At 45.8% G+C, this 25,452-nt stretch overlaps 1 protein-coding gene across 4 annotated transcripts in view; it reads right to left on the bottom strand.

Moving 5' to 3' along the window:
• Nucleotides 1-25,452, bottom strand: part of LOC134933485 (core histone macro-H2A.1) — a 107,846-nt gene that overhangs the window by 33,096 nt on the left and 49,298 nt on the right. The window contains exons 5-6 of one of the 4 annotated variants that reach the window (XM_063928722.1): nt 14,047-14,157; nt 12,311-12,410 (exon numbers count right to left, since the gene is read on the bottom strand). In XM_063928722.1, coding sequence (XP_063784792.1) covers nt 12,311-12,410; nt 14,047-14,157 — 211 coding nt within the window. Of the gene's footprint in view, nt 1-6,726; nt 6,818-12,310; nt 12,411-14,046; nt 14,158-25,452 lie in introns of all 4 variants that reach the window. The other 3 variants (XM_063928724.1, XM_063928723.1, XM_063928725.1) reach the window with 3 other exon arrangements.

Below are 25,452 nucleotides of genomic sequence, written 5' to 3'. Positions count from 1 at the left end.
GCTGTCGATTTTCACAGCGCAGCGATCAGGTAAAAAAACGGCAAAACTGCGCATGCAAATGCACCGCAATGCGCAGGTGCGTCGTACGGGCACAAAGAGGATCGGTGCTGGGCGATGGATTTAGCGAAGATTCCGTTTGCACCGCTGATCGCAAGGTGATTGACAGAAAGAGGGCGTTTGTGGGTGGCAAATGACCGTTTTCTGGGAGTGTTTGGGAAAACGCAGTCGTTTCCAGGCGTTTGCAGGGCGGGTGTCTGACGTCAATTCCGGCACCAAAAAGACTGAAGTGATCGCAAGGGCTGAGTAAGTCCAGAGCTACTCAGAAACTGCACAAAATGTTTTTGCCGCGCTCGGCTGCACACACGTTCGCACACTTGCAAAGTGAAAATACACTCCCCGTGGGCGGCGACTATGCGTTTGCACGGCTCCTAAAAGTAGCTAGCGAGCGATCAACTCGGAATGACCCCCACAATGCAATACAGTAAACTTAATCGGTGGTTTCAGTTTTGGACAGCTGCCTCCACTGGCATATCCATAGCACAGCCTACATGCTATCTCCATAAGGGGAGAGTTATCACTCCTTCTAAAGAGGACAAGGGGGAGGTGTAGTCCATAGCAACCAATCAGATTTAAGTCATCGTTTTATAGAATGAACTAGATAAATGATAGGTAGAATCTGATTGGCTGCCATGGGAAACACCCCCAAAAGCTTTGATAAATCTCTTCCAAGGACATGATGTCAGAAGGGCTGATTCAAATCAGATCGCTACAGTGCGTTTTAGCACAGCCGGCGATCAGGTCCTAACTGCGCATGTGTATACACCGCACTGTGCATGTATATGCATACGCAAAAACAATGGGCTTCGCCGGTCAGCGACGGGATGGTGCGTAAAAAAAAAGGAACGCACAGGCGTTTGCAAGGTGATTGACAGAAGGAAGTCGTTTGTGGGTGGCAACTGAGCGTTTACAGGGAGTGTCCGGAAAAATGCAGACGTGCCCAAGCGTTTTCAGGGAGTGTGTCTGACGTCAGCTCCGGCCCCCGATCAGCCTGTTCTCATCGCACTGTAGGAGTAAGTCCTGGGCTGCGCAGACTGCACACACAGACTGCACAAAGTGGATTTTTGCAACTCTGCGTACACATGGGATCGCACACTTGCACAGCGAATTTACACTCCCCCCGGAGGCGGCGACTATCTGAACGCAGGACAGCAAACTTTGCAGCCCAACGACCAGGTCTGAATCAGCCCCAGAGTTCACGATGGCAGTGTTGAGTGGAGAAGTTTCCTATAGCAATGCATCCGCTTCAAACTAGCATTTATCAGGTACGTTGGGCAATTTCTCCACTTCTACAAACTTTGAAGGTTTGATACATCCCTCCTTTTCTAATAAATCTGGTGCACCACGGTTATTTTGTTAGACGACGTGCTTACGTACTTGCCTTGTATATCAGCTGCAAGGATTTGTATCACAGATGAATATACATTCCTATTCCACTGAGAACATCATCGCATTATTTAAGAAACTGTTCTGAAAGGCCACTACTGCCATTGTAATGCGGTGAGGATGAAATTTACAATGTACTTTGGGAAAAGCGGACTCCTGCTCTTTCTATAGTCTCAGCCAAATAAGTTTCACACTTGTGCAGCGACTTATTTTTTAATTACAACTACTGGTACAGTTTTTATATGCTGTCATTAGAAACCCTGCATAAATATAATGATTTATCGGAAAACCCACCACAGTGAGAATAAAAAAGGTTGGCGGGTACTTGAGTACAGTATATATAAATTAATAAAAGCGCACGTGTGTAAGGAAAACAGCCAAGTGCATGGAGGCACGTCACACACACACACGGCGCTGAATTCACTAATTAATCAAATAGCTAATTGAAACTTGAAAACTTTTTTTTTAATCAATCCAATTTCCCGCACTATGACGAACTCAAGGGTAAATGTGTAAAATCATACGCCCAATGCAGGGGGTTCTAGAAAAGCCTCCTATCAGACACTGCTGCAACCCAATGGGTGGGCCCAGCCTCATTATCTAAGTAACATAATGGCATGCGCTGGCAGTGGTGGATTTCCCACTAGGCACGTGAGGCACGTGCCTAGGGGCGGCACTTGCTGCGGAGCGGCACACCAGGGTAATAAGGGCCAGGTGATTCTTTTTTTTCGTCATTACAACTTATTTTTCATTATTTAATTTAGCAAATGACTGGGGTGGATCAATGGGCAGCAAATTGTGGTCCAGGAGTTGGTAGTAGGGTGAGGTTGGAGCTGTTTTCGTGGTCTCGAGGCATCCGGACTGGCACCTAAAGTGAAGGAGGCAATGACGTGATTTGAAGGGGAGAGGGTGGCAGCCTGTAATGTGCCTAGGGGCGGCCAGACCCCTAAATCCGCCCCTGGGCACTGGGGCTGCTTATTCAATTTATCTGCTGGCGGGGAGAATGATGCCCAGTATTAATGTATTTTTTATGCATCAAACATTGGAGTGGGATAAGGGAGATGTACTAAGCCTTCAAAAGTGATAAAGTACCAACCAATCAGCTTCTAACTGCTATGTTACAGGTTGTGTTCGAAAAATGACAGTTAGGAGCTAGTTGGTTCGTACTTTATCTCTCTCCACTTTATCTCTCTTCAAGCAGGGGCGTAGCCAGAATTTTTTGGGCCCCATAGCGGCATATGTTCCTGTAGTATGTTTGTGTAAGTTGTGCAGCTCCAGCCCTGCAAGAGCGGATTAGTGAGCATCACTCCCATATCCCATATTTCAGTCTAGTGTACCACCCCTCCTCCTAACTCTGCAGTCTCTGCCATCTTCTCACCCTTGTCTCCACCCATATCCCCTACAGAATGTACGCTTGTATGAGCAGGAGCCTCACTCCTTTGTCTTCTCTACATAATTATGCAAAATTCTCAACTCTAAAATTGCTTCAAACGCTACCTCAAAACTCTCCTATTGACACTTTCCTACAAAATATCTAATATCAAAATACGAAATATCTACCTGATTCATTCTTTCCCACCTACCTCCTTTTCCTCATTGTATCCCCCAATACACCACTCTTTCCCTGCCTATTTAGAACGTAAGCTCTCTCAGGCAGGGCCCTCCCTCCTCTTGTTTCATCCCTCGCTATAGGTTCACTAACTAACTATAATCTAAAACTATGCCTACACATGGAATTTTGTATACATGATATTTTGTTACTGAGTTTACCCTGGTTTGTACCCCTGCTCTGTGCAGTGCTGTGGGAATATATAGCACCTTATAAATAAATGTTATAATAGATGTGTAATGAGCAAAAGTGTAAGGCACCATGACTGAGGGGTAAGTGTATGAAGCAGTGAAAAGAGTGGAGAAGTGAGCAAGTGGAGAAGTTGCCCATGGCAACCAATCAGCTGCTCTGTATCATTTTATAAATGTTACGTCAATGCTGATTGGTTGCCATGGGCAACTTCTCCACTGGCTCACTTCTCCACTCTTATCACTGCTTCATACATTTACCCCTGTATGAGGTAAATAACATAACTTACTAAGGGGTCTATTTACTAAGCCTTAGATGGAGATAAAGTCAATGGAGATAAAGTACCAGCCAAGCAGCTCCTAACTGTCACTTTTCAAACCCAGCCTGTAACATGACAGTTAGGAGCTGATTGGCTGATACTTTATCTCCATCCACATTGTCTCCGTTTAAGGCTTAGTAAATAGACCCCTAAGACATGGGTAACATGTTTGTGGTCACAATTATAAATGAACTATTGTTGTGGACAGGACAATGGTTAGCACTGCTGTCTCACAGCACTATGTACATATGCACCAGGCCCTAAGCTTCCCAGGGGGACGGAGGTTCTGGTGGTCATCCCGAGATCCAGGACAAACATTCACCATTATCCAGGGGGGCTGGAGGACCAGCTACCGGCACAGCTGGAGAAGAAGAGCCGTGAGTGGCGCGAATGGGAGTGGGGAAGCGAGCAAAAGGAGCTGCTAAATGGAGAACAGACATGGGCCCCCATTTATCAAGCCTTGGAGAGTGATAAATAGTACGGTGTTAAGGTACTAACCAATCAGCTCCTAACTTCCGAGTCACATGCTGTGTTAAATGACAGTTAAAAGCTGGTTGGCTGGTACTTTATCACTGTGCTATTTATCACTCTCCAAGGCTTGATAAATCTGGGCCTCAGTATTAGGAGAGAAATAAAGCAGATTGGAAATAGCAGATTGGAAAAGCCATTATCAGAAAGTCACAGGAGCAGCAGTGGGATAGCTGAAAAGCAAGAGACAATAATGTAAACTGGGGCACAGAGTGGCATACAATATAAACTGGCAGATAAACTGGAGGAACAGCCTGGCATATATGAACTGTGGTAACAGGGTGGCATACAACTCTGGGAAGAGCGCAGCATACAGTATGAACTGGAGGCTCAGTCTGGCAAATTATGTGAACTGGGGCATAGAGTAGAAAACTGTAAACTGGGGGCACAGTGGCATAATATGTGGACAATGACAAAGGACACCTTGTGCCATAGAACAGTGTGGCATAAAATGTGAACTGGGGTTACAGTGTGGAATATAATGTCAATTAGGGGCACAGTATGGAATATAGGGGGTCATTCCGAGTTGATCGCAGCCGTGCTAAATTCAGCACAGCCACGATCATAAAATCAGACATGCGGGACGAGTGGGGGGGGGGGGGGGGGGGGGGGCGCCCAGCATGTCAGTGTCGCCCCCCCCCCCCCCCCCCACAGAAGTGCAAAGGCATCGCACAGCGGCGATGCCTTTGCACTTCAAGAGTAGCTCTAAGCCAGCGCACCTTTAGCGTGCTGGCCGGGAGCTACTCCTCGCTTCCCAGGCCCGCAGTGGCTGCGTGTGATGTCACACAGCCGCTGCGGGCCACTCCCCGCACGGTCCGGCCACGCCTGCGCTGGCCGCACTGCGCCCACGAAACGGCGGCCAAACACCGCCGTTTCGCCCCCTCCCGCCCATCGACCGCCTCTGCCTGTCAATCAGGCAGAGGCGATCGTAGCGCAGCGAAGGGCGGCCATGCGCTGGCGCACTGCGGCGCCAGCGCATGCGCAGTTCTGACACGATCGACACACTGTGAAAAACTGCAGCCTACGATCGGGTCAGAATGACCCCCATAATACCAACTGGGGGCAAAGTGTGAAAATAATTTGAAGGGCCTGCATGTCTCAATATCAATTTACAAGGAAATGTTTTTGTATTATAACATGGCTACAGTTACTCCTTTCACACTGCCATAAATATCCTGGGTTATTGCACATGAGTACACAGCAACCCGGGATGTTGCGCAGTGTGAAAGCACCCTGTTGAAATTACCCAGGTCGAGCAACCTGGCATTTCAACCGGGCTCGCAGTGCAGTGTGAAAAGGTAAGCCGAGTCGACTCAGTCCGGAACCCTTCACACCACAGGAAGAGCCAGGGGGGTTGGAGATGAGGTCTCAGGATGCATCGGCGGTGACGTCATCAACCCATCATGAGTCGGGTTGGGCCGCCAGTCTGAAAGGGGTCTTATCCGGTCGAAACGTGACTAATTTATTTGTGAAATAACAATATTCAATTACATTTAATTTTATACAGAAACTAAATAAAATTATTTAAATGAAAACAAACACATAGTTACACTGTATAATAAAGCAATATTAGAGGCCATCCACACTGGAAAATAAGAAATGCATAATATATTCTGATTAAATTTCAGTTCTACAATCTCAGTGTTTGTTGTATGGGAACTGCCATGAAGTCTCTCTCTGTTATAATATACATGTTTTGCTTTAGTTATGTAATTTATAGTAAATGCAGTATTTAAATGGAAAAAGGATGCAGAATACTATATTTTCATTGGTCCAAAATCCGTGACTTAGGACTTGGGACAAACTTTCACAGGAACATGAAAACATGTAATGATAAATGTATAAATCATTTCTCTCTAAAAGGAGCTGTTCTGACGTTCAAGAAAAGTCAAAACAGTACAGTTCTGCTGATCACCATATGATAAAATTGAATGTGAAATAAAATATTTATTTGTCTACTGCAATGATCTACTAGAGATTGTAAAATTGGGAAATCATTAGTTAGTTAGTTAGTAAGTTAGAATACCAAAATGAAAGTTCGCCCATCACCTACATACACTGGAGGTAGCCATTCTGAAGCAGCCCGTCAATTCACAAGCAACCAGTAACATCACTGAGGTATTTTGGGGGAGATGTACTAAGCCTGAAAAGTGATAAATATCACTGTGATAAAGCACCAGCCAATCGGCTCCTAACTGCCATATTACAGGCTGTGTTTGAAAAATGACAGTTAGGAGCCGATTGGCTGGTACTTTATCACTGTGATATTTATCACTTTTCAGGCTTAGTACATCTGGCCCTTTATGAGGTACACATGCAGTAGAAGGCAGCCATTTTGTAGGCTAAGCTATTATATCCAATTGCTGTCTCTAATATCACTATGGATACCAATGACACCAAGTGATGTCTCTGGTTCCAGGGCACTGATAGGCTGAATTCACATGAGATTTGGTTCAGCCAATAAAGAAAGGCTGCCTCCATTTGGTCCACTAATGTGATCACTGTTTGATTAGATCAGATGATCTTAAAAGGCATCAATGAAATGCAGATCTGATTAGCCAAAAAATAAAGCAAGATTTTGCTCTTAACTAACCATGCATACAAATAAGTAACGCTGCATCACTAAACTTTTCATTACCTACTTCACCACCGGTGTAGAGGTCAGAGCCTGTCGGATGAACGACAGCATCACTTTCGAGGGTGGCAATGTCAGCCTTTACAACTTGCAACTATAATAGGCAAACACATGTACGTCAACTATTAGGGATAAGGAACACATTGCACATAAATGATTTCACCTGTTGCCCTGTATTCCTACCTGGAGGTCTCGGGGGGAGAAAAAAACATAATCCCAGCTTGGTTTTTGAAACAGAAGAATGAGCAGAAGTAGAGCCCATGGCAGCCATGTTTACCCTTTTCATATCCAATTGTACATAATAGTTTGATTTATTTTTTTGTTATTTTGATGAGTGTTGACTGCCATGTTGGTTCCGAAGAAAGGTAAGATGGAAAAGTAAAGTGGTTGTAGCCTCCTGAATTCTGCATACTATTTTGAAATAGCACATGGTTTTTTTTAAATATTCTGTTTCCTGTTAAAATGAGCCAGGCATCATATACAGTTGGAACACAGGGGCAGAATTATCAAGGAGTGATATTCTTGTTTTGATATTCACTTGTTATGAATAATAAATGGTGCTCCAGCCAATCTGTCATGTATTTGAAAAATGACAGCAGCTGATTGGCTGGAGCACAATTTATCATTCGTAATGAGTGACAAGAAGAATATCACTCATTGATAAATCTGCCCTACAGTTTATTATTGAACAGTACATCACAAATCAATCATGTGTTAATCTACCAATTACTGTAGTTCCAGAAATGTTTAATTTTTTTGTAGCTTCCTATTTTCTTATCAATAATACAGGCAGGCTGAGGAAACCGTAAAACGCGTGGTGTTTTTGTAGGGGCAGCAAAATATACATAGAACTAATAAGGGAAAGTCTACTTGTTACCTTGCTGGTAGCTCTACTAAAATGTGTCACTATTGCTTCTTTAGGGCTCTGTTAATTAGTTATTTCAGTGGCTGCGTTCTTAATTATACAGGTCGCAGTTTGATCCCGTGATTATCAATCCAAGAGGAGCCCCTTTCCTAAGCAATGGCTTTCTTCTCACCAACATCTTATGCGCGAATTGAGATTTGACCCAGTCCAAGGATTTCAAGATGGTGTTACCTAGTAGTGAAAAAGCTAAGCATTTTGCCTCTTGATAAGTAAAAGCGAAATGACAGAATGGGAATGGAGTAGAGATGAGCAGGTTCGGTTTTACTCGGTTAAAGTTCGGTTTTCCGGATGTTTCTTATTGGCTATCCAAAACACATGACATCCGTGAGCCAATAAGATGCCGTTTTGAGATCCGAGTAAAATCTAACCTGTTCATCTCTAGAATGGAGTGGGTTAAACCTCAAAGGCTGGGTTGGGCCTGTGTAGGACATTAGGTGATAGGGTCGTCCTATAGGTAAGGAGGGTGTGGGGTTTAGTTTAATCCTAATGGTTGCTAAGGGGCGGGGATCTGCCTCTTTTGTTCTTTTCTTCCCGTCCTCCCTTCCTTTTTTGTGGTGTTATTTTATTGTGGTTCCGTTGGCTATTGTAGGTGGAAGAGAAAGGCGGGTCACCTGTTTTTGGTGCGGATCTTAATTGGAGCTTGATTGGTTCTTGGTTTTTGGGTGTGCTCACCTTCGCTGACTGTTTATATCTGCTGGCCCACCTTACAGGGGGCAGCGTCATCACCATACCGGGTGGGTAGTCAAGGTAGAAGGTTGAGTGGATAACTTTGTGGTGTTAGTTGGTTTTGGATTGTTCGACTGAGTGGTGTTAGTATTTTAGGGGGTTTGAGATGATTTTAGCTGTTCTTTCTGCGCCACCATACTTTACTTTTATTCTTACAGCTATTAAAGCATATCGTTCATTTAAATAAATAGCTAACACATTCTGCCAAATATATATCTCCGTGTCTTTATTTCATTTAGGTATGGTTTTGTTTATCATGATGCATACACGGGGCTATCCTCAGCCGGTAGGAGGTTTAATCAACAGGCTATGGGGACGGCAGAAAAATGTGAAAAAACAGAGGTGCTACTGGAGAAATCAACAATTTCTCTATGTTATTTCTCTTCATAAATATAGAGAAGCAGTGAGAACTTGGGCAAACCATACAAATGATTCCCCAGATTAGTGTAAAGCAGGGGTGGGGAACTTCAGGACCGCGGGCCACTTGATCCGGCCCGGCCAGGCTCACCTAACCGAGGTGCCGGGCGCCCGCTGAGATTTTGTTACCAGCAGGTGCCCGGCTCCTCAGCAGCAGCCGGAGGCAGGAGCTCACTCCTGAGCCCCGGCTTAGGCAGTTGTACATGTGCGGCACTATGGGAGAGACGTCATGACGTCTCTCCCATAGTTCTGAGGAGCGTCGAACCGGGCGGAGGGCAGCGGTCCGGAAGCAGGAGCGGGGCTGCTGAGTATTGTGAGTTTGTTTTTTCTTTTAATGTGTGTGTGTAAGCGGTGCTACTAGGGAGGAATATTTAATGGGGCATTTCTACAGGGGGCATAACAACTGACTGGGGGCATATGTACTGGGGCATAACAACTGACTGGGGGCATATCTAATGGGGCATAAAAAGTGACTGGGGGCATAACTACTGGGGGCAGGCTAATTTTTAAATTGATAATTTTTGTATAGCCCCCGAAGGATTTTACAAATATCCAAATGGCCCTTGCTAGAGAAAAGGTTCCCCACCCCTGGTGTAAAGGATGAAAAGGACAGCATTATGAGCTGTGGAATGGTTAGCCCCACCTGTGGCGTCCACACATACAGCAAGCACTGCACCAAGCTCATATGCTGTATGTTGGCAAAATTAAAAAGGAGGTTTACACACATCTGCAATCAATTTAACAGCCAGAAATCTGAAATCTCCATAAGAGACAGTTTTATAATGTAACGAAAGTCGTCAAGGGAGTCACCTATGAAACTAGGCGCAGAGGTAATGTGCAGAAATGTGGTGCAACTTATGTCAGCCAGTTAGATCCGGGGCGGAATGTACTAAGCTTCGCATCTGCAATGTGATACATCCTGATTATAAGAGCTGTCCTTTTTGACAGAAGGATTTTCAAGTTTAGGACCCGGGATTCCTTCTGCGCATGTGCAGCTGCCGTGGGGGGTGCAGGGAGGGATCTGATTTAATCTCTCTCAGGAGAAAATGCGAAAAGAAGCTCTTAAGCTTCTATTAGGTAATGCCACATAAAGATGGCATTATGTACCGGTTCCAAGCTCTGGAATGTTTGGCATTCTGGAGCTTGCTACATATGGAAATGTGGCCAAAATTGTGAAAACTCAATTTTCGAAGTTTTGGCCGCATTTTCGACTTTAATCATTTTTTGTTGTATATGTTACAAAACTAAAGCAATTGATTTAAGGAGGGGATTTGTTGTTTTAAAAATCTTACATATTGCTCCAAGTCAAGTTCCAATGGATCACAAAATGAATTGTTTCCACCCCATAAGAATGTAAGTACGCTTGAGTTTGAAGGGACAATTAACAGCATCACCTTTGGCCAGTTCTCAGTATCACTTCAAAATGTCTAAGAGATCGCTGTCCCTAGTTCAGAGAAGAGTGACTGCAAACCCTCAAAGTTTTTGAAATAGTCCATGTTTGGGCATGTTGGAATTTTACCGCTCTGCAAACTGAGAGCAAAGACTGGCGAATGCCAAGCTGAACAATGGTTGACTTGGCCAGTGATCCACACAGCCAAATATTACAGGCGGCATTAATGACCAAAGGTCGCTGGTTAGGCTCCAACAGCCAATGACCCCCATAAACGACCCTTTAGGAAATTAGTGCAATCACATGTAGCCTGCAGTACAGCTTGGATCTGGTAGCATAATAGACATACATGAAAGATTAAGTATTTCTAGAACAAATACTAAAGTATTATATAAGTAGATTTATTTATTATTGCTCAAGTAAATGTTAATTATAGGTGACTGGTTCCTTTAAAGACCGAAGTGGGATTTTATACAGTTTTAATAATGATGATAACCTAAATGAATCAGCAACTACAACCACCTTTGTCAACGTAGAGTTAGAAGGGAAAATAAAGATAAGTCATTGACCTCAACAGAAGATGTTTCTCAATGTTCCTCTTACATGCAATTTCTTAGAAAATAAGTACAGTATAGATTAATTTGATATTGAGATATATTTCATCAAGCTGTTTATAACACAAAAACATTTTCTCATTCCATTATACATCCTACTGTATAATGGCCAAAGAACAAGTAGAAGGGAACTTGTTTATTGAGTACTTAATGGACAGACCAATAAGCTAATTGATTTGCAATAGAGAGTTTCAAACATTGTTAAATGAACATATATTTTTATATATCCATGTTCGTTTTTCAAATATATGGGTTTTAAATTTACTTTTACTAAAGTATCACTCTTTAGAGTTTTTAAGGCAGCTTTTATCTATCAGGATGCTCTCAATTTACCTACAATCAAAACGGTCAAAATCCCAACAACCATTGACCGACGGTCAAAATCCCGACAAGGTCAAAATACCGACATTTAACATACCGACAAGGTCAATATACTAAAATGTAAAATGTCGACCGGTCAAAAAGTTGACATGAGTTTTTCATGATTTTTTTTTACTGAAACCAACTCATACTTTACCATCCCAGTGGACCTGCCAGGGGACGTGGTACACTTATACGGTGCCCGTGTCAACCTATGTCGACATACACACCAAAAAAACAATGGAAAACGTCGGTATTTTGACCTTGTAGATATTTTGAATGTCGGTATTTTGCCCTTGTCGGGATTTTGACTGTCGGTCAATTGTTGTCGGGATTTTGACCGTCGTGATTTTGATTGTAGGTATTTCATACTGATCCCTATCTATCTTGTTGCGTATGATAAATGGTGCTCCAGCCAATCAGCACCTGTTATGTGTTTGAAAAATGATAGTTGGGAGGTGATTGGCTCAATCACCATTTATCATACGCAATGGGTTTTAAAACTTGATGGGTATGATAAAACTCGTTGATAAATAGGCCCCTCAGTCCCCAAATATAATTTCCTATAAATGGTCTTTCTCTACCAAAACCATCAAACATTTCTATAGGCCTAGATGAGTTCTATATGAGTTTTACAAACTATGAAAATGTATTAACAAACGTATTATTATATGAGTTTTCTACCTCAAATTGCCTCAACGGCCATTTTCTGCTTGGAGAGCTAATTATGGTATAGCAGGAGAGTATACGGATAAAAATATAATTTAGTATTTGTAGCTGCTACACTTCTATTTTATTTACCCTAAAAATCTATTTATTACATGGGTATGCACAATTAATTCCCATTGGACAGAATCATTACAGTACTAAGCGCAGTGCGTTATTATGGCAGCCTAACTAATCTTTTAGTGGAGGTACAATGGAAAATTGCCATGTTTACAGTAATAGCAAAACTGAGAAAACATCTTCCGAGAGACAGAGACAGCAAACAAACAACAGAAAAGACAGAACAAAGCCGCCAACAGTGTGAGATAATTATAGAAGGAGGAAAAGCCCAAATTTAAAGGTTTGAATTGATCTTTTTTTCTTTACAATTTTCGGAATCTATAATTATCGCTCAACCATTAGCTATTATAGAAACCACGTCCCGTTTACCTATATCGTCTTTAAGGTCAATGTCAGCATTAGTAGGGTTGATAACAGCCTCCACCTCAAATCCGGCCAAATTACTGATTTCGCTGTGAATAAGATTCAGCTGCAAAGAAAAGCAGGAGCGGGGAAGTAGTACAGCAGCGGGAAGAGATCGGGAGAGCGGCACAGTAGCAAGCAACAGAGCTAGATGCAGGACCATCAAACTTAAAATGCAAGTATTAAAATTGAAGTATAACACAACATGTCACACATAAAAAGCTGTTGCAGTTGGCGCTCTCTGTTTAAAAGCAAGTCGTTCTACACATGCATATGCTCATCCCTTTAATTCCTTAAAAAAAAGTTTATGACAATTATGGATAATATCAGTTTCCGCAATGTACCTATTTATATTATTACTATTATTATTATACGTCTAAAGCTGAGCTTTACAGTTTCTTTTTATAAAACGTAAAGTAATGTAAACTGGAATGACATTTGTAATTATTTTGCACTAAGCTGAGCTGAGCTTCCTGTTTGCTGGGTCTAGTAATGCAACACTAATTCTCAACATGCCCCATCTACCTATGGCCCTCATTCCGAGTTGATCGCACGCTGCCGATTTTCGCAGTGCAGCGATCAGGTTACTACTGCGCATACGTATGCACCGCAATGCGCATCGTATTGGTACAAACAGCATAGTTGCTGTGCAATGCTTCTAGCGACGATTCCATTCGCACAGCCATTCGCAAGGAGATTGACAGAAAGAGGGCGTTTATGGGTGTCATCTGACCATTTTCAGAGAGTGGTAGGGAAACCGCTGGCGCGTCCAGGCGTTTGCAGGGCGGGTGTCTGACGTCAATTCCGGCACCGGACAGGCTGAAGTGATCGCAGCGGCTGAGTAAGTCCAGAGCTACTCAGAAACTGCAAAAAACTTTTTCGGCCCGCTCAGTGGCACATGTGATCGCACACTTGCAAAGCAAAAATACACTCCCCCGTGGGCGGCGACTCTACGTTTGCACGGCTGCAAAAAGTAGCTAGCGAGCGATCAACTCGGAATGAGGGCCTATGTCTGCTGTATGACTATCTGCCTATTGGGGAGATTTCTCAATACTTGGAAAGAGATAAAGGGGGATAAGTAATAACCAATCAGCTCCTACCTTTCACTTTGCTGGCTGTGTTTGAAAAATGACAGGAGCTGGTTGGTTGGTACTTTATCTTTCTCCCTTATCGCTCTCCAAGCTTTGATAAATCTCTCCCTGGATGGGATGCAACACACATCATACGTTCCGCCGCTGATCGCATGCATAGGGGCGTTTAGTGATGTTGCATGCATGAAGATTTGCAATTAAAATAGCAAAGGACAGCTCTTCTGATAAGAGACGTCCTTTGCGGAGTAAGGGCTTCTGGGTTTATGAACCGGGAGTCCTGATGCACATGTCAGAGCCACTGCGGACTCTCGGTAGTCTGCAATAAGAACCCTATAGGCTTCAATTAGGAACCACCATCTATAGATAAACAATCTATCCTGCCCCCTATGTCTGCTGCGGGTATGGGACCCAGGGGCGACACCCATTAGGTCGACCTTTTTTCATGTCGTCCTACTGGACGTGTCGACCTATTTTCTAGTGCCGACCTATCCACTGTCGACCAATGGGTGTCGACCTATAGTCCGGATACCGTCTGCTGCATGACTATGTGCCTATGTCTGCTGTGTGACTATCTGTCGTTGTATGATGCGGCTATGGTGAAACAAAGCATACCTTCTGTCCAAGGAAAAGACTTTTGGTGGACAGTACGGTGAATCCATCGGCCGGTGTGCCTTCCGTTGTGCTGTCAGCACTTGCTGCCTTACTCACTTCTCCCTGTTTCTTCTGAGCAGAAAGAAAAGCGTAAAAACAAAGCTGCAAAATGTACAATAAACCTGCAACACAAATAATAGGATTTTGGTACCTACCGGTAAATCCTTTTCTCCTAGTCCGTAGAGGATGCTGGGGACTCCAAAAGGACCATGGGGTATAGACGGGATCCGCAGGAGCTTGGGCACACCGAAAAGACTTAAACTGGGTGTGAACTGGCTCCTCCCTCTATGCCCCTCCTCCAGACCCCAGTTATAGGAACTGTGCCCAGGAGAGACGGACATTTCGAGGAAAGGATTTTTGTTTAAACTAAAGGCTACAAACATACCAGCCCACACCACAAACATACCGTACAACCAGAGTAACAGGAAACCAGATAACAGTATGAAGTAACAACAGCAACAAGCTGAAACAAGAAATACACAACCCGTGTATAAACTAATTTTACCAGCAAGAAAACACTGCAGATACAGTCCGCACTGGGATGGGCGCCCAGCATCCTCTACGGACTAGGAGAAAAGGATTTACCGGTAGGTACCAAAATCCTATTTTCTCTTACGTCCTAGAGGATGCTGGGGACTCCAAAAGGACCATGGGGTTTATACCAAAGCTCCAGAATGGGCGGGAGAGTGCGGACGACTCTGCAGCACCGACTGAGCAAACGCAAGGTCCTCCTCAGCCAAGGTATCAAACTTATAGAACTTAGCAAAAGTGTTTGAACCCGACCAAGTAGCTGCTCGGCAAAGCTGTAACGCCAAGACGCCTCGAGCAGCCGCCCAAGATGAGCCCACTTTCCTGGCAGAATGGGCTTTTACTGACTTCGGCACTGGTAGCCCGGCCGAAGAATGAGCCTGCTGAATCGTACTACAAATCCAGCGTGCAATAGTCTGTTTTGAAGCAGGATGACCAATCTTGTTGGAAGCATACAGGACAAACAGCGCCTCAGTTTTTCTGGCAACAGCTGTCCTAGTGACGTAGATCTTCAAACCTCTCACAACATCCAGAGATTTTGGAATCGCCACAACCTCCGTAGCCACCGGGACCACAATAGGTTGGTTAATGTGAAATGAAGAAACCACCTTCGGCAGAAATTGTTGACGAGTCCTCAATTCCGCCCTATCCGAATGAAAAATCAAGTACGGGCTCTTATGAGATAAGGCCGCCAACTCTGACACTCGCCTGGCAGACGCCAGCGCCAACAGCATAACTACCTTCCAAGTGAGAAATTTCAACTCAACCTTACGCAAAGGTTCAAACCAGGAAGACATGAGAAACCGTAAGACCACATCAAGATCCCATGGAGCTACAGGAGGCACAAACGGAGGATTGATATGCATTACTCCTTTCACAAAAGTCTGAACCTCTGGGAGGACAGCTAATTCTTTTTGATAGAAAATAGACAAAGCCGAAATCTGCACTTTGATGGAGCCTAATTTCAGGCCTGCATCTACTCCCGCCTGCAAAATGTGGAGAAAGCGACCCAAGTGAAAATCTTCCGCAGGAGCCATTTTAGACTCAAACCAGGAAACATACTTTCTCCAAATACGGTGATAATGTTTCGCCGTAACCTCCTTCCTAGCCTTAATGAGAGTGGGAATGACCTCCCCGGGAATACCCTTACGAGCTAAGATCTGGCGCTCAACCTCCATGCCGTCAAATGCAGCTGCGGTAAGTCTGGAAACACGCATGGACCCTGTAACAACAGGTCCTCTCTTAGAGGAAGCGGCCAAGGATCTTCCACCAGTAATTCCTGAAGATCCGGGTACCAGGCCCTTCTTGGCCAATCTGGAACGACGAGAATCGCCTGATCCCTTGCTCGTCGAATGATCCCCAGTACTTTTGGAATGAGAGGAAGTGGAGGGAACACATACACCGACTGGAACACCCACGGAGACATCAGGGCGTCCACTGCACTGGCTTGGGGGATCCTTGACCTGGAACAATATCTCGGGAGCTTCTTGTTGAGACGAGACGCCATCATGTCGATCAACGGAATTCCCCAACGTTTTGTCACCTCTGCAAATACCTCTTGGTGAAGAGCCCACTCTCCCGGATGGAGATCGTGTCTGCTGAGGAAATCTGCTTCCCAGTTGTCCACTCCCGGTAGGAAGACTGCTGACAGGGCGCTCATGTGTTGTTCCGCCCAGTGAAGGATTCTTGTGGCCTCCGCCATTGCCGCTCTGCTCCTTGTTCCGCCTTGACGGTTTATATGTGCCACCGCTGTGATGTTGTCTGACTGTACCAGGACAGGTCGACCCTGAAGAAGGCTTCTTGCTTGTAGCAGGCCGTTGTAAATGGCTCTTAACTCGAGAACATTTATGTGGAGACAAGCTTCCATTTCCCCTGGAAGTTTCTTCATTGGGTGACTGCGCCCCAGCCCCGGAGACTTGCATCTGTTGTCAGAAGTACCCAATCCTGGATACCGAACCGGCGTCCCCCTAGGAGGTGGGAACTTTGTAGCCACCACAGGAGAGAAATTCTGGCTCTGGGAGATAGACTTATCTTCCGGTGCATGTGCAGGTGAGACCCAAACCATTTGCTCAGCAAGTCCCACTGAAACACCCGGGCATGAAACCTGCCAAATGGAATGGCTACGTACGCCGCAACCATTTTCCCCAGAACCCGAGTACAGTGATGGATTGACACACTTGTCGGCCTCAGAAGTTCCCTGACCATCGTCTGCAGTTCCAGAGCTTTTTCTTCTGGAAGAAATACTCTCTGTAAATCCGTGTCCAGAATCATGCACAGAAAAGGCAGCCGAGTGGTCGGAATCAACTGAGATTTTGGCAAATTGAGTACCCAACTATGCTGTCGCAGAACCGACAGTGACAAATTTACACTTCTCAGCAACCGTTCCTTGGACCTCGCCTTTATCAGGAGATCGTCCAAGTACGGGATAATTGTAACCCCTTGTTTGCGAAGGAGAACCATCATTTCCGCCATGACCTTGGTGAAAATCCTCGGAGCCGTGGAAAGCCCAAACGGCAACGTCTGAAATGGGTAATGAGAATCCTGTATCGCAAACCTGAGGAAGGCCTGATGCGAAGGATATATCGGGACGTGTAAGTAGGCATCCTTTATGTCGACTGACGCCATAAAATCCCCCCCTTCCAGGCTGCTCGAAGAGATTCCATCTTGAACTTGAAAACTTTCAAGTATGGATTGAGGGATTTTAGATTCAGAATTGGTCCGACCGAACCATCCGGTTTCGGCACAACAAAGAGGCTCAAGTAGAACCCCTCCCCCCCGTTGGGACGAGGGAACGGGAACAATGACCCTTTGTAGACACAATTTTTGTATCGCTGCCAACACCACCTCCCTGTCCGGAAGAGCCACTGGTAAGGCCGAAATGAAGAACCGGTGAGGGGGCATCTCCCGAAACTCCAGCTTGTATCCCTGAGACACAATCTCTAGGACCCAAGGATCCAGGTCTGATTGAATCCAGACCTGACTGAATATTCGCAGACGGCCCCCCACCGGTCCGGACTCCCCCAGGGAAGCCCCAGCGTCATGCGGTGGACTTGGTAGATGCAGGGGAGGACTTTTGGTCCTGGGCGCCTGATACTGCAGGCGGCTTCCTTCCACTTCCTCTACCTTTTGAAGCGAGGAAGGACGAACCTTTTCCACTCCTGTATTTATTGTGACGAAAGGACTGCATCTGCTGATGTGGTGCCTTTTTCTGTTGTGTGGGAACATAAGGAAGAAAAGAGGACTTACCCGCAGTCGCGGTAGAGACCAGGTCAGCGAAGCCGTCCCCAAACAACACCGTACCTTTGAAGGGTAAAGCTTCCATAGCTCTCTTGGAGTTGGCATCAGCATTCCATTGATGGATCCACAATGCCCTCCTGGCCGATATCGACATGGCATTGGCTCTTGATCCCAAGAGACAATCATCCCTCGCCGCATCCTTCAGGTAATCTGCAGCGTCCTTGATATAACCAAGAGTCAAAAGAACATTATCTTTATCAAGGGTATCCATATCATTAGCTAAATTCTCAGCCCATTTAGCAATAGCACTACTCACCCATACCGACGCCACAGCAGGTCTGAGCAATGCACCCGAATTAGCGAAAATGGACTTCAGAGACGTCTCCAGCTTGCGATCCGCCGGATCCTTGAGAGCTGCCGTGTCGGGAGACGGAAGCGCCACTTTCTTAGATAAACGAGATAGAGCTTTGTCAACATTTGCAGACGCCTCCCATTTTTCCCTGTCATCAAAGGGGAAAGGATACGCCATGTAAATCCTCTTGGGAATCTGCCACCTCTTGTCCGGCGACTCCCAAGCCTTTTCACAAAGAGTATTAATTTCATGAGAGGGGGGAAACTTCACCTCAGGTTTTTTTTTTCCCTTGAACAAGCAAATCCTTGTTTCCTGTACCGCCGGCTCATCAGAAATGTGTAAAACATCTTTTATAGCCACAATCATGTACTGAATACTCTTAACTAATCGTGGATGTAAAGCAGCCTCAGTGAAATCGACCTCGGAATCAGAGTCCGTGTCGGTATCAGTATCTACCACTTGAGTAAATGGCCGCTTTTGCGACCCGGATGGGGTCTGCACCTGAGACAAAGCCTCTTCCATGGACTTTTTCCACACCTGTGTCTGTGACTCAGACTTATCTAACCTCTTTGATAAAGAAGCTACATTCGTATTTATCGTACTTAAAAATGCGAGTAAATCAGGTGTCGGCTGCGCCAACAGGCCCACATCTAGCCCTGCATCCGCTCCCCCAATAACCTCCTCTGGTGAATAACATTCATCCTCAGACATGCCGACACGTAGTACCGACACACAGATAAACGCAGAACGTCTCAGCTAGGTGACAGGCCCACAATGACGCCCAGATAGAGGACACAGAGGGAGTATGCCAGCTCACACCCCAGCGCCCATATATCCCGTCAAAAGATATATGTACCCAGCGCTGCTTAAATAATAATAAAATGCACCACACTGCGGCCCCCCCCCCCCCCTCCCGATTAGCTCCCCGTTAGTTGTGAGAGGAGATGTGGAGGTCCCAGGCAGCGTCTCCTTCAGCCGCGTGTTGAAGGAGAAGATGGCGCTGTGAGCCGCGGGACGAAGCTCCGCCCTTCCCGGCGCGCTTCGGCCCGCCAAATTTGAAAATGAAAAGATGCCGGCGGGGGTTTGAGAAACGGTGCCGAGGCACCGAAAAGCCTTCTGCCGGTCCATGAACCTCAGTAACATGCTGCCCAGGTCGCCCCCCCCCCCCAGCGCCCTGCACCCTGTGAGTGCCGTTGGTGAAAGTGTGTGGTGGGAGCACGGAGCGCAGCGTTACCGCTGCGCTGTACCTTGTTACTGAAGTCTTCTGCCGTCCTGAAGTCTTCTGTTCTTCTCATACTCATCCGACTTCTTTCTTCTGTGAGGGGATTGACGGCGCGGCTCCGGGAACAAGCAGCTAGGCGCACCAAGTGATCGAACCCTCTGGAGCTAATGGTGTCCAGTAGCCGAGAAGCAGAGCCCTTAACTAAGTAGAAGTAGGTCTGCTTCTCTCCCCTCAGTCCCACGATGCAGGGAGCCTGTAGCCAGCAGGTCTCCCTCAAAATAAAAAACCTAACAAAAGTCTTTTCTAGAGAAACTCAGGAGAGCACCCCTAGTGACTGTCCAGTCAGTCCTGGGCACAAAGTCTAACTGGGGTCTGGAGGAGGGGCATAGAGGGAGGAGCCAGTTCACACCCAGTTTAAGTCTTTTCAGTGTGCCCAAGCTCCTGCGGATCCCGTCTATACCCCATGGTTCCTTTTGGAGTCCCCAGCATCCTCTAGGACGTAAGAGAAAGTAAATATAATCTAATAGTAGGTGCCCATGATATTATTGCAGACGGGGGAAAATTCTCAGCCTACTGTTTGTTCTCATTTATAGGCTCAATTAGGATTATGATTCCTTATACATCCTTACACAGGATATCTATAATTATAACTTCACCTATTCCAAGCTGTCTACAGCAAAAACTACTCATCGGAATGTTGCCAAATTTTCAGGACGTCTGGCCATGGGAATAAAATCTGCGCCTTGAAAAAAATAGTTCAAAAAATCACCACCAGGGGGCATTTTTTCTTCTTCAGATATGCAAATGTTCTTCCCATGGCCTCATTAAGATTTACTGAAAATGTGGCGACATTCCGATAAGTAGTTTCTGCCGTAGATTGCTTGGAATAGGTGAACTTTAATTATAGACACCCTGTAAATCTTATTGCCCTTATTTTGCCTCTTCTCTGATTTCCATTTTTCATATGGTTATTTGTCCCATAATCGGATAAGAGATTGTTTTTATGCAGTGACGTATTAATAGTGGGACAGCCGGCCAGTGTGGTGGGCACTGCGACATGTGTGAACTGGGGTATCTCTGTGGCATAAAGAAGTAACATTAGAGTGGACCAGATGTACTATGTGTTGAAAAGTGATAAAGTAGAGAGAGATAAAGTACCAGCCAATCAGCTCCTAACTGCCATGTTACAGGCTGTGTTTGAAAAATGACAGTTAGGAGCTGGTTGGTTAGTACTTTATCACTCTCCACTTTAACACTTTTCAAAGCTTAGTACATCTGGCCCAGTGCCTGTAACACATTTGTGGTGCTGGGAGTATGGACACATTATACTCCGCCCACAAGAAATGTTCCCCGCCGGCCCTCACAAACCTTAATTGTGGACAGGAGTGAAGCTCCCACTTCTGTACCTCATCTCCTGTCCAAAGTCCTCCGGCCCTCCTCCTGACGGTATCCTCCATCTACACAACTGGATCACCTTTCTCCCTTACTGCTGCGATATCATCAAGTGCTCCCTGACACTTGCGAAATCTCACGCCATTACTTTTATATTGACCTCACCACTGTTTTAATACAGTCTTTTATACCACGGTTTATCTCCCCGGTACACAGGTGGCCGTCTCAGATGGTTCCTCCACGTGTAGGATGTAATACATGTTGATCTATTCATGCAGGGTATATCCGTTCTCCTATGTATGCCTTTGATCCTTGTATAGCTTATTTCCCACAGTGCAACCTTTGAAGCGCACCCTACATGGCTGCCTCACCTGGTACGCTCGCGGCATGAAAAATACATGGAGCTGACAGTTGTGTTAGGACCCTACGCCTAGTGTTAGGATACTGTAAACAACCTATTTTACCTTGTATAATCTTCCACCTCTTCCTGCAATTTCCATTTATTGCAAATCAAATTAACATATTCCCAAAAAATGCAAGTTAGAAAAAAAATGCACTTTACAATGACGTCTAGTTTCCACGTCACCAATTATTATAATACAATAAAAGTGCAATCTTCTGACACTTATAATAAACTAAATCCAAATGAGGAGTGATGCCCAGATTTATCACACTGGGGGAGAGTGATTAAGACTTCTGGGGCAGGATGTACCAACCTTCTCTTGTACAGATGGAGCCATCTTTATTTTGGCCTATAATAGGATTAACTGAGTAAGGGCAGTCAGACTTAATCACCTGCTGTAATGACTTTGGGGGTCATTCCGAGTTGTTCGCTCTGTATTTTTTTCTCGCAACGGAGCGATTAGTTGCTAATGCGCAATGTCCGCAGTGCGACTGCGCCAAGTAAATTTGCTATGCAGTTTGGAATTTTACTCACGGTTTTTTCTTCGTTCTGGTGATCGTAATGTGATTGACAGGAAGTGGGTGTTTCTGGGCGGAAACAGGCCGTTTTATGGGTGTGTGCGAAAAAATGCTACCGTTTCTGGGAAAAACGCGGGAGTGGCTGAAGAAACGGAGGAGTGTCTGGGCGAACGCTGGGTGTGTTTGTGACGTCAAACCAGGAACGACAAGCACTGAACTGATCGCAGATGCCAAGTAAGTTTGAAGCTACTCAGAAACTGCTAAGAGGTGTGTAATCGCAATTTTGAGAAACTTTCGTTCGCAATTTTACTATGCTAAGATTCACTCCCAGTAGGCGGCGGCTTAGCGTGTGCAAAGCTGCTAAAAGCAGCTTGCGAGCGAACAACTCGGAATGAGGGCCTTAATCCCCTGATGTATTGTTCTCTCTGTATTGTATTGCATCTGACAACAATAGATGAAGGGCTTATGCTAATAAACCTAGGTGCAGCAGAGAAGCCAAGATAAACGTGGCTCCACCTGTACATCCCACCACACATCACATTGATATTAATCGCATATGTACTAACATATGTAACTAGTATCACAAAGAACATCTCTACCCGATAAGAGCTGCCCTTTGCAGTCACTAGACATCCGGGTTTTCAGCCCCGGGAATCCCTCTGACGCAGTGGCCACTGGGGGGGTGCTGGGTGGGATCCGATTGAATCCCTCTCATGAAGAATGCGGAATGAAGGCAACAAGCTTCTATAGGCGTTACCCTCTGCACCAAAGCCTCGGCGTCCAGGGCATAGTATATAACAAAAATGCGCCTGCATTTTCCCTTTAGTATATTCAGCTCCTAAAGAGAACAATGAGATCCCAGCTATATCTAATACATTGTACAGAATGATAGATAGCATTAGATAGGCTGCTGTGGGTGACACCTCCACTTGTCTTCTTTAGAAGATTTGATAAATCTCTCTACGAATGATCTGATTAAAGTTTATTTTCAGTAATGTGTGAAAGTCTGGTTTGCAGGGGCACCTGGCTGGCTGTGTGTGCAGACTGGGGTGTTGTTGACGACAAGACAAAGGGGCTCCATTATTAACAAGTAGTAAAACTCGTTGTGAATGATAAAACTCGTTTCGTATGATAAATGATGCTCCAGCCAATCAGCTCCCAACTGTCATGTGTTTGAAAAAAATGCCAGTTGGAAGCGGATTGGCTGGAGTGCCATTTATCATAGGCAACAAGTTTTTACACAACGGGTTTGATCATCCACAAAGATTTCTCTAACGTCCTAGTGGATGCTGGGAACTCCGTAAGGACCATGGGGAAAGCGGGCTCCGAAGGAGGCTGGGCACTCTAGAAAGATCTTAGACTACCTGGTGTGCACTGGCTCCTCCCACTATGACCCTCCTCCAAGCCTCAGTTAGATTTCGTGCCCGGCCGAGGTTGGATGCACACTAGGGGCTCTCCTGAGCTCTTAGAAAGTTATAGTCTTAGAATTTGTTATTTTCAGTGAGACCTGCTGGCAACAGGCTCACTGCAGCGAGGGACTAAGGGGAGAAGAAGCGAACTCGCCTGCTTGCAGCCGGATTGGGCTTCTTAGGCTACTGGACACCATTAGCTCCAGAGGGATCGACCGCAGGCCCAGCCTTGATGTTCGGTCCCGGAGCCGCGCCGCCGTCCCCCTTACAGAGCCAGAAGCAAGAAGATGGTCCGGAAAATCGGCGGCATGAAGACTCTGTCTTCACCAAGGTAGCGCACAGCACTGCAGCTGTGCGCCATTGCTCCTCTCACACACTTCACACTCCGGTCACTGAGGGTGCAGGGCGCTGGGGGGGGTGCCCTGAGGCAGCAATAAAAACACCTTGGCTGGCTAAAATACCTCAATATATGGCCCCAGGGGCTATATATGAGGTAAATACCCCTGCCAGAATTCCATAAAAAACGGGAGAATAGGCCGCGAAAAAGGGGCGGAGCCTATCTCCTCAGCACACTGGCGCCATTTTTCCCTCACAGCTCGGCTGGAGGGAAGCTCCCAGGCTCTTCCCTGCAATTCTAAAGTACAGTAAGAGGGAAAAGAGAGGGGGGGCATTAAAATTGGCACTGTATACAGTATATTATATAAAAGCTATTAGGGACATAACTCAGTTAGTCCCTGTATATATATAGCGCTCTGGTGTGTGCTGGCATACTCTTACTCTGTCCCCCCAAAGGGCTTTTGTGGGTCCTGTCCTCGTTTAGAGCATTCCCTGTGTGTCTGCGGTGTGTCGGTACGGCTGTGTCGACATGTTGAATGAGGAGGCTTATATGGTGACAGAACAGAGGCCGATATATGTGATGTCGCCCCCTGTGGGGCCGACACCAGAGTGGATGGATAGGTGAAAGGTATTAACCGACAGTGTCAACTCCTTACATAAAAGGGTGGATGACGTAACAGCTGTGGGACAGCCGGCTTCGCAGCCCGCGCCTGCCCAGGCGTCTCAAAGGCCATCAGGGGCTCAAAAACGCCCGCTCTCTCAGATGGCAGACACAGATGTCGACACGGAGTCTGACTCCAGTGTCGACAAGGTGGAGACATATACACAATCCACTAGGAACATCCGTGACGTGATCCCGGCAATAAAAAATGTGTTATACATTTCTGACTTTAACCCAAGCACCTCTAAAAATGGGTTTTAGGTTTGGGGAGAATAAACAGGCAGTGTTTTGTTCCCCCATCAGATGAATAAATGAAGTGTGTGAAAGCGTGGGTTCCCCCGTTAAGAAACTGGTAATTTATAAAAAGTTACTGATGGCGTACCCTTTCCCGCCAGGTGGATAAGTTACGCTGGGAGATATCCCCTAGGGTGGATAAGGCGCTCACACGTTTGTCAAAAAAGGTGGCACTGCCGTCTTAGGATACGGCCACTTTAATAGGTACCTGTTGATAAAAAACAGGAGGCTATCCTGAAGTCTGTATTTACACACTCAGGTACTAGACTGAGACCTGCAGATAGTGCTGCTGCAGCGTGGTCGGTGACCCTGTCAAACAGGGATACTAGTTGGCAAACATAAAAACATATTAAAGACGTCGTCTTATATATGGGGGATGCACAGAGGGATATTTTGCCGGCTGGCATCCAAAATAAATGTAATGTCCATTCTGTCAGGAGGGTATTAGAGACCTGTCACTGGACAGGTGATGCTGACTTAAAAAGCGCATAGAGAGCCTTATAAGGGTGAGGAATTATTTGGGGATGGTCTCTGGGACCTCGTATCCACAGCAACTGCTGGGAAGAAATAATTTTACCTCAGGTTTCCTCACAGACAAAGGTACAGTCCTTTCGGCTTCAGAAAAGAAAGCGGGTCAAATGGCGCTTCCTTTCTGTACAGAGACAAGGGTAGAGGGAAAAAAGCTGCACCAGTCAGCCTGTTCCCAGAATCAAGATTCTTCCCCCGCCTCCTGTGAGGCCACACCATGACGCGGGTGCTCCACAGGTGTAGCCAGGTACGGTGGGGGGCCGTCTAAAAAATTTCAGCAATTAGTGGGCTCGCTCACAGGTGGATCCCTGTTTCTTTCAAGTAGTATTTCAGGGGTACAAGCTGGAATTCGAGATGTCTCCCCCCAGCCGTTTCCTAAAATATGCCTTGCTGACAACTCCCTCAGGCAGGGAGGCTGTGCTAGAGGCAATTAATAAGCGGTATTCCCAGCAGGTAATACTCAAGGTGCCCCTACTTCAACAAGGAC

This window comes from Pseudophryne corroboree, chromosome 6 (assembly GCF_028390025.1).
Source record: "Pseudophryne corroboree isolate aPseCor3 chromosome 6, aPseCor3.hap2, whole genome shotgun sequence".
Classification (NCBI taxonomy): domain Eukaryota; kingdom Metazoa; phylum Chordata; class Amphibia; order Anura; family Myobatrachidae; genus Pseudophryne; species Pseudophryne corroboree.
Note: the sequence above shows the minus strand (reverse complement) of the source record. Positions and strands in the feature narration are given on the sequence as shown.